General features: G+C 47.3%; 1 protein-coding gene across 2 annotated transcripts; it reads left to right on the plus strand.

Annotated features, from left to right (window-relative positions):
- Positions 1-1,613: 1,613 nt before the first annotated feature.
- SPRY2 (sprouty RTK signaling antagonist 2) lies at positions 1,614-9,189 on the plus strand. Of its 2 annotated transcripts, none has more exons than XM_053936502.1 (2): positions 1,614-2,398; positions 6,388-9,189. In XM_053936502.1, the coding sequence occupies exon 2, from the start codon at positions 6,439-6,441 to the stop codon at positions 7,372-7,374; it is 936 nt and encodes a 311-aa protein (XP_053792477.1). In that variant the 5' UTR covers positions 1,614-2,398; positions 6,388-6,438; the 3' UTR covers positions 7,375-9,189. The 2 variants fall into 2 exon arrangements, with proteins under 2 accessions (XP_053792477.1, XP_053792478.1); XM_053936503.1 differs by lacking the exon at positions 1,614-2,398 and adding an exon at positions 4,338-4,509.
- Positions 9,190-9,892: the final 703 nt, after the last annotated feature.

A 9,892-nucleotide genomic window follows, 5' to 3' on the forward strand; every position in this document is an offset into this window, starting at 1 on the left:
GGGGCCGGGGGTCGAACAGGGTGGAGAGGGGACCGATGGCCGGGCTGCAGCAGTTCTGTTCAGGCTACGGAGCGATGGACCTTGAAAGGAAAAAAAGCGAGCCCCGTTTAATTCTGTCTGACCTTAATGTCACCCAAGTATGGAAAATAGTTTGCAGGTTCAGAATATTACTGTGGAAGAACGGATACTTGATCATAAAACCACTATAACTCTAATGCCGTCCATGCGAGACACAGCCCTCCTTATTTACACGTTTTCGTGGGGAATGTCCACCCCCTCCACAGAGCGGTGACCAGCAGGTGTAGGAGAGGAAGTGCCTGCGAAATCGCCTCGAGTAGTAGAGGGCTGGCTGAGGCTTTGCACCGAGGGTTGTCCATGTGAGTAGCGCAGTGATTACTGCCTTACACCCGGTGTGTATTTTAAGCAGTGCCACATGTGACACGGGAACATTCGTGCTCGGTGCGTGCCTGCCTGGGGACAGGGGTGCGCGTACAGATACGTGCCGGCGCAAGATGCCCGCGTTCAACCAGCCACAGTGGCCCCGTCAGTGCTTCCAGCTCGTACCAAAGGGACCGAGCTGTGGTCGTGTCAGGAAACGCCCAGAAGACAAACAGTCACGTTTGCGAGCTGCTCGCAGACCGTGTCCTCCGCGCGAATGGCAGCTGACTAAAATAAAGTTGGGGGGGGGGGGGGGAAGGTTTGCAGGGTTTTTTAACTTATTAGAAAAAAACTCCACACATCCAGCCCCCCCCCCCCCCCCCCGCCCCGTTCAGGCGAGGGGACCCCGCTGGTGCCGGGGACGCGGCGCACCCCGCGGGCAGGCGCCCGAGGCGCGGGGACCTGCCGCCCGTTCCGCCCCGCTCCGCGCCCCGCGGGCCCCGCTCCGCGCTCCCGCCGGGGGCACGGGGGCGCCCTCCGCGCCGCCTAATCGCATTAATCCGCGGGACAATGCCGCAAGTAATCACCCTTCCTGCTCCCTGCGCGGCCGGCGACCGGCGGCTGGAAAGGGCGAAGCGGGGGAGGGGCAGAAAGTGTAAACTTTTATCCCACTCGGTTACGAAAAACGGGTGGGAAGCAACGGGGAGCACTTGGATACAGATCTCCCGAACGCCCGCAGCGGCGGGGAGAGCGCGCCTTCCTCCCCGCGAGAAGCGAGTTCCTCTCTGTTTCCCTGCAAACCTATCGCCGCCTGCCTCTGAGTAAATACACGAGCACAAAAGCAACCCCGAGCGGCGTGAGACCGCGCACGGAGCAGCCTCCCGTGAGCACAGGCTGCGGCGAGGCCCCGAGAGCGTGGCTGCAGCTCGCCCCGCGCAGCGCGGGGAGCGCCGCGGACGGGCCGGGGCCGGGGCCGGGGCCGGGGCCGGGGCAGCCGGGCTGGCTCGGTGGCAGCAGCGCTGCCCTTTTGAATGCCTCCTACAGCTCTGAGTGCTGGCAGGGCGCTGGGAGCGCCAGTGAATGTAGCCCCGCAGAGCCAATGAGCTGGGACCGGATGCGATATATCCTCTGGGACAACAACTGCTCTGTTCCTCCTCAGATCCACATGACGCCATTTACTGCTGCTTTTGCAGAGAGATCACCCTACCTCCTCCGGAAAGAAAAAGAGAGAGAGGGAGAGAGCGAGCGAGCAGAAAAACGCCGAGTCCCTACAGCTCAGATCTCAAATCTTCCTCTTCCTCCTCCTCCTCCTCCTCCTCCTTCTCCTCCTCCACCTCCTCCAAACACACAACAACAACCACCACCACAAATCCGCTGCGCTCCCAAAACACCCCCCCCCGATTGCAAACCACAGAACTGCCTGCAACACACACGCTCGCAGAGGGAGCGAGAAAGCTAAGAGGGAGAGAGGGGAGAGGAGCCTGCAGCAAGCAGCTTCTCAGCAGAACGGCTACATTGCACAAACTGCTTTTTTGGAGGAGCTCAGTGGAAGAAAACTCTGGGATTTTATTTTACATCCACTTTGTTTTGTTTTCTTTGGCTTTTCCCTTTCCTCTTGATCAATTTGCAACAGCAACAAAAAAAAACGTGACTTGGTATTGGCGATTCGGTCTCCTGTTCATTGAGGAAAAAAAAAGAAAAGTGTGTGTGTGTGTGAGAGACTGAGTGATTTTTTAGGAGCAAAGAAAACCCACCCCGATCCGGAGAGGTGTTTTGATTAGTATTATAGTATATACACGCACACACGCATTTATAATCGATCTGGGGAGAGGCACCTAACTTTGCTATGGACTTTTTTTTTTTTTCCTACATGGTGATCATTCTTACTCTAATTTGCAAATTGGACTAAACCAGAGTTTGGAAAAGAATTTTTTTTTTTGCTTTAGGGCTGGATTTATTTGCAAACCGCAGGAAGAAGAAAATACAAGAGAGAGGGGTTTGGTGCAGCGCCGCGATCACGGTGAGAGCCTTTTCCTTCTTTGCAAAACAAGCTTTTCAGTAACCTCCTTCCCCCCCCCCCCCCCCCCCCCCGCTTTGGTTGCTCCAAGAAAACTCGTGGAAATGTTCGAGGCCGATCCCTTCTTTTCCATTCGTACAGGTTCTCCCTCTCCCCCCCTTCCCTTCTCCTTCCTTTCTCAGAGAGGAGCTGGAGGTGGGATTTCGGAGCGGTTTCTCTCCGGAGAGGGGTGGGGGGAGCTCCGTGGGGTTTGCGGACTGCGCCGCGTTTGTGCCCCGCCGGGGTGCCCCGGGGGTGCGGAAGGCTGCGCGGGGGGCGGAGGGCTGCGCGGGCGCCCCGGAATGCCTGCGGGGGGTGCGCTTGAAGGAGGCACAACTCCGGCGTTTCTCGCTGCTGCGGGGGGCCGGGCACGGGAGGTCCTGCGCGCTCCTGCCTCGCTGGGCACGCGTGGGTTTCCGACAAGCCCCGGGGGAGGTGAAGGGAGGGCGCAGCGGGGCTGGCGAGCGTCGAGGCTGTTTGTCCCCCGGTCTTGGGGGAGAAGGGGCAACCCGCCTTTCAGTGCGTGATTTACGCCTGTCTGTAGTGGCGTCAGGAGATCCGTACGATTCGGAAGTGAGTGCACGTCTGGTACAAATATATACGTGTGTGTGTGTGCGTGTGTGTAAGCGTAGATATTTCTCCTGTGATGCAATTAATTCTATCTGTAAGACGAGGAAAGTCCTCCTTCCCTAGGTTCTTCTATGCAGAGGGCGTGTGTGGACGGGAAGCAAAAGCCATAATTTTTGCCTTTTTTTTTTTCTTTTTTTTTTTTTTTTTTTTTTTTTTTTTTTGTGAGCTTACTTCGTGACATCCTCCTTACCCCATTAAAAATAGAAAAAAAAAAAAAAGACAAAAAAAGCTGCTGGTGTTTTCAGCAAGCTGTTTGTGTGTCACTTTGCCCCACCCCGATGGTAAAGTCCCTTTTGCCCTAATCCATAGTCTGATCACACACTCGGCCCTTAATGGGGGTTTCAAAGCACTTTGAAAGAAGAGGAGGTGGTTGGTGTGTGTGGTGGGAATGGGGGTGGGGGTGCCTTGCACAGGCTCCGGCCACAGAACAGAAATTCACGGGCAGAGGACTTCTCTCGCTTAGGCTTCGCCCTTCCCCGGCCAGCGGTACACGGGATTTTTCCACAGCACACAAGAAGCCCCTCGCGTTTTAAACCTCCCCAAATGTGCCGAACGCGAAACCCGTCCCCCTCGCTCACCCTGTTGGCCAAGCCCAGCTTGAAAGAAAAGTTAGCAATCCTGGCACTTGAGCTCGGTGAGAGTGGACTTTGGCTCTTAGAAGTGGGGAATCGTGTTATCACGCACATGCACACACAAAAAGGCAAATCTGCTTCTCTTGCTCTTGGCGGATGCAAAGGGGAGAAGTACTAGGTCGGAGGAGGGAGAGGTGTGCCCTCCTGTCAGGATTTTCAGGCTAATGTAGGTTTGCAAATAAATGTGCTGGTTCTCTGCATCCTGTCCTGTTAGCGGATCTATGACGGGGATAAAAAACGGGGAGCACCCGGCTCGGCCTGATGCCCCACTGGAAATGCCTCCTGGGTCCCTCCGGGCTAGGGCGGAGCGGGGCGGGCTGAAGGTCAGGCAATTTGCAGAATATGCGTAAAATAAGAGGAGCTTTTCCAGCGGCTGGCTTTGTGAAGTTGAATGGGTGTTTAGGGCAAGGCGAGAGGGGGTAATCTGCCTTTTGCCCAGCTGTCCCGGAGGTGTTGTCTGAACCGTCTGCAGGGCGCCTGGCACTTCCCGGGAGGGGAAGCTCCTTTAGCATCTCCTGGGGGAGGGCAGGGGGGAAGAGTTAAAAGGAAACATGGGTTTGACTTTCTGATAAGGAGGCTGAAGCAGCCCCCTCCCACCTCCCAGCCCAGAGGATGTCTCCTGGTTATCTCCAGGTTGTCTGCACTCTCCGGCGGGCGAGGGGCTGTCGCCTCCCACCTGCTGCGCGCCCCCCGCCCGAGACGGAGCTGGAGGCGGGGAGGGAAGCGGAGAGCGGAGGCTGCTTTTCCAGCTCCCACCTTGGCGTCTGAGGGGGGTTCCGCCACCGATCCTGGGGTCGTCTGAAGCGCCTTCAGGTCAGGGTCAGCTTTGCTTTTGCAGTGGGTTGTCATTTCTGGAGAAGCGGGGGCTGATCCGGCGTACCCTTCCAGGCTGGCTGGGGCTGGTGGAAACCTGGACGTTGAGGAGAGATAGGGCTGCCAATTCCTCTCAAGAATGGGGAAAGCATTTTATTTTCTATTATTTTTTATCTCCAGATAGTTTCAGAGGAGGTGAACATCTACTTAGGGTGTTGGCTGAAACTTTTGGTATGGCAGAGGTTTTAATTTGAAAAAAAAAAAAGGCATAAGCAATGCTTCAAGCCAAGTTTGCAAGACTTTTTTTTGGGGGGGGGCTGTAGGCTCACGGGAATGAGCACCGTAACATACATCCCGTGTCCAAAACCAGGATTTGGCAATATTTAAAATAAGTGATCACTCTTAAAAGTTAGAGATTTGTCTATATGTATTTTTTTTTTTTTTAAAGAAAAAAAACACTTGAAGGAGGGGACACAGGAGTTAAAAGGTTAAATGTTTTGCATTGATGTTAGAATAAAGACAGTGTCTTGAGATACTCTTTGTTAAACTGTTTGGCTATATTTTACTATACTGCAGTACAGTATTATTGTTGGTAACTGATGTGTACAGAGTAAAGTATGGTGCTCTTTCTAGGTATAATTGAAGACATTGTGTGGTCCTTGTAAGAAGTTTGGTTCCTACTTGGGTTTTAATTGTAGAATATTGTTCTGGATTTTTGTATAGGTAATTGGATTTTGGAGCCACTTTAAGATATGATAAAGGCAAAACAAATATTAACTAATTTAGAGGGCAGTACTTGAAACTTGCACATGTTTGAGTGTGGAAACTATTTACAAGTTCTCATCTTTTACTGGCTTTTCATCTAAATTCTAAAGTCTGCATTTCTACTTTGTAGTTAATGATCATTTCAAGTAATATTCATAGTCAAGTAGACTTCTTGGATGCTGGCATTATTTGATTATATTATGCATGCCTCTATCCCACAAGCCACTCTCGATAATATTTACAATTTGAAATGTAGTCTATGGAATTTTTTACACATAAAAAAAAAACCAAACAATTGTGGAAACATTGCTTTTGTAGTTTTGAGCCTTAAAATAACAATCACAGTGGTGTGCACCAGTATGACACACACTAAAATACTGGAGAGAGATATTTTTACTTGTGCTGTTGAAGTTTTTGGTAGCACTAACTCATTTAATGTCTAACCTCAAACATTTTATTGCTATTTAGTGTTTTTCTTGGGACCATTGGTATTAAACTAAAATTTCCTATTTACATCATGTAAAGTTTAATGTGTAAAGAGACTAGCCTACCAAAATATTATCCAGTTTTAAACAAAATTGGAGAATTATATGTCTGTCATCAGCAGGTCACATTACACTTGCTAAATACTTGCCGGATAGTTTTTGGGGGTTTTTTTGTTTGTTTGTTTGTTTGTTTGTTTTTGGTTTTGTTTTTTTTTTTTTAGTATAAGGTTTTCAGTAGCCTGATGTGAAAAGAAGTGTCACTTCAAGTGGCTGAAATGTAATCACTTTAAAGTCTGTGATCTAACCAGAAGATGACCTGAGAAGCCTCAGTTAGCAGGAGTAATAACTAGACTTTCCAGAGCCACAAGTTAAGTTGCATGGTCCTAGGGAAGAATCCTAGGGATTCTTAAAGGTCCTTAAGCTCTCCACAGCAGCAGGCAGAGCAGGCCAAGGGAATTTGGTCACTCAGCTGACCAGTGCCAGTGCTTGTCCCAGACTTGACTCCTTTTTTTAATGGCTGATGCATTGCTTGATTGTCTGCAGTGCTGTGGGGTCCTCCAGACTTGAAAAGCTGCTGGAGAGAGCGTGAGATATGTTGCAATAGTGAATCCTCTCTTTTTTGCTCCAGGATTTCAGATGTGTTCTAAGCCTGGCGGGGTGACCAAGCTTCTGGGCACTGATGGAGACTCAGCACGGCAGTGGGTCACAGCCCTTACTACAGGCTCGGCGTGACAGTGGGAGACCACATGGGGAGCCCGACCTGCGGGATGTCCTGATGCAGCAGGTTCACGTCTTGTCGTTGGACCAGATCAGAGCCATCCGAAACACAAATGAATACACAGAGGGACCTACGGTGGCTCCACGGCCGGGGGTCAAGTCTTCTCCTCGGGTAACAACCCAACCCAAAAATGAAAGGCCCCATGGGTTGCCTGAGCATCGTCATTTCAGCCGGATCCAGCACACACAAACGCACGCATCTCCTCGAGCGCCTCTCTCCCGGTCCGTCAGCACAGTCAGCACAGGCTCACGGAGCAGTACGAGGACGAGTACAAGCAGTAATTCGTCAGAACAAAGACTTCTGGGATCATCTTCGGGACCAGTTGCTGATGGGATAGTCCGAATGCAGCCCAAGTCTGAGCTCAAGTCGAGTGAGCTGAAGCCACTGAGCAAAGAAGATTTGGGAGCACACAGCTACAGGTGTGAGGACTGTGGAAAGTGTAAGTGTAAGGAGTGCACTTATCCAAGGACCCTCCCCTCATGTTGGATCTGTGACAAGCAGTGTCTTTGCTCAGCCCAGAACGTGGTTGATTACGGGACTTGTGTTTGCTGTGTGAAGGGCCTCTTCTATCACTGCTCTAATGATGACGAGGACAACTGTGCTGACAACCCCTGCTCCTGCAGTCAGTCACATTGCTGCACTAGGTGGTCCGCCATGGGTGTAGTGTCCCTCTTTCTGCCTTGCTTGTGGTGTTACCTACCAGCCAAGGGTTGTCTTAAGTTGTGCCAGGGCTGTTACGACCGGGTAAATCGGCCTGGGTGCCGCTGCAAACACTCCAACACCGTTTGCTGCAAAGTTCCCAGCGTACCCCCCAGGAACTTTGAAAAGCCAACATAGCATCACTAGCCAGAAATACTAAAGTAATAAGGATTATTATTTTAACGTACATATGCAACCAACTAAGCAGCTATGGTCTTGGCACTGTAGTAGAAGGGTTGGGGATGTACTTTGCTGTTTGCAGTGAAATGCTTTTCTGTGTGTGTGTGCCATCTTAACTGATACGCTTGTTAGAATCCAGCTAGTGGCATACAGGGGAAAAAAAAGGGATGCAGTACATTGTGACCCACATATTGCATAAGCTAAAGCAACACAGACACTCCTAGGCAACTCTATTGTTCGTGAATAGTACTTGCAAAATTTGTAAATTAGCAAATGACTCCTTTTTTTTTCATTGTTTTCTGCCAGAGATAATGTGCTATATTTTTGTATATACAATAATATTTTCAACTGTGAAAAATAAGTGCTGTCGTAAGACATGGCACAGTCACAAAATATTATACTAATATGTTGTACATTCGGAAGAATGTGAATCAATCAGTATGTTTTTAGATTGTATTTTGTCTTACGGAAACCTTCTATTACAAGACTTTGATTTCCCTTTGGACTTCATGTATATTGTACAGTTACAGTAAAATCCAGCCTTTATTTTCTAATTTTTTCAACATATTGTTTAGTGTAAAGAATATTTATTTGAAGTTTTATTATTTTATAAAAAGAAATATTTATTTTAAGAGGCATCTTACAAATGTCACCCCTTTTTATGAGGACGTCATAGTTGCTGCAAATAAGGGGTGAATGATGCATATGTTCACTATAAAATAGAAAATATATTAACGTTTGAAATTAAACTGGGCTACTTGTCATTTTTTACCATTTATTGTTCTGAGTTGGGAGAATCAATACTTCTAATTGCAAACTTCACGGTGCTGTAGTCACAGTGAGCCTAATGTGAAACCGAAAAGAGATTTTTTAAGTGTATTCTTTTGTTCTTGTTTACTTCTTCACCTGAAAACAGTGCAGGATTTTTGCTCCCTTCCTTTGCACAAATGTCCCATAGACTGTTCCTATAAGAGAAAAGGAAAATGACCATAGGAAAATGCATGAATTCATTCCAGACTAGGACTAATAAGCACTGAAAGCTTGACCTATTCTGTAAGTGATGAGCTTTTGTGCTTCAAATAGGAAATAAGTAATCATTCACAAAAAATGTTAGGCTTGCATGGCTTTAATCAGTAAGAGAGAGCAGGGAAAAAATGTAATTAATACCGTCAATGTAAAAAGCTTGCAGGATTATTTGTTAAAGTTAGAAGAATATGCCACAGGGAATGATAGATCTGAATGCAGTTCAGCCTTATGTCAAACATTTGCCTCACTTGTAAGAAGAAAGTTGCTTGATTTGTCATTTGTGGCAGTTACCTTCCACTGAGGTCAAAATCCTTTCCCTGCCAAGTTTCCCACCGGAAGCCTAGAGAATGATTTACCTTTCTTTATTAACAAACTATCATTTCCTGTTCTGAGCATGTCTCTCCAAGTTTAGAGGTCTTAATGTTTAATTTTATTTATACATTTCTTAAGCTGGCATTTAAGAATAGTTGTAAGTATTTTTAAGCTGACGCTTAAAAAAAGTCTTCCAGCCTTTTCTGAAGCCCCTCCAAGATAAACAAGTTATTGCTAATAAATTAAGAACTCACTAAAAGTTGAAAACCAGAGCATTGAGTAAATGTTCTGTCTTTTTGCCCCATAATTTTCATCTCAGGTCTGGTATTTGGATGATTTTACATAGGTCTGTAGAACTCAGAAATCTTACACTGTGTGTTTGTGCATATTGGTTATCAATCATCAAGTGAAATTAAAAAGTTCTTGTTCTGTTTCTCTCTTTTTTTTTTCCTTACCTCTCTGGTGAAAAATGTAAGCTGGTTTACTTTCTGCACCAGCTGGCTGGATACTTTGGTATACAAAGACGAACAGTATATATTTAGCTTTCTGAGTGGAATTTGCCAGAAAGAGGGTAGCTTATGTTACATGAGTAATTTGTCCATATTTAAAGGGCATCAGTGTACTGTAACTGAGTAATGGAGTGTATATGTGAGATTGTTCTTGGCTGCTGTAAACAAAGATTTTTATTTAATTATGGGTTTTTTTAGCAATTTTGTTCTTGAAGGGGTTAATAACCATCATATGTTTCCATTCACTGAATGTAGCTCTTCAACTAGGTTAAGTGCTTATGCTTAAATTGTCCTGGGCTAGTCTTGCTGATGAAAACAAACATTAGGGGAATCTTTAACCTTTAGGGTCTATCTTGGAAATACAAGTTCCCCCGATTTCAGTAGACAGTAAATCCAGCGTTTTCACTGGATTGATGAACTTGACAAAACTGAAGGCAAACCCTGTCTTTTCAGTGATTAATGTTTCAGTTGAAGATAACGCTACAGAAAGCTGAAGGTGAAACTGGAAAACTGGGATGGCTGAGCAGCACAACAGCCAAAGTGGGTGCAACTCAAAAGTCCAATTAGCTTAAGTCCAATACTAAAATTATGGATGTGTTTTCTTTTTGTAGTATAGTAAGTTCTCTGTC

Source organism: Vidua chalybeata, chromosome 2, assembly GCF_026979565.1.
Source record: "Vidua chalybeata isolate OUT-0048 chromosome 2, bVidCha1 merged haplotype, whole genome shotgun sequence".
Lineage (NCBI taxonomy): Eukaryota > Metazoa > Chordata > Aves > Passeriformes > Viduidae > Vidua > Vidua chalybeata.

Coding starts and splice junctions, on each gene's coding strand:
- SPRY2 (XM_053936502.1), top strand. CDS start 6,439: ATGGAGACTCAGCACGGCAGTGGGTCACAGCCCTTACTACAGGCTCGG.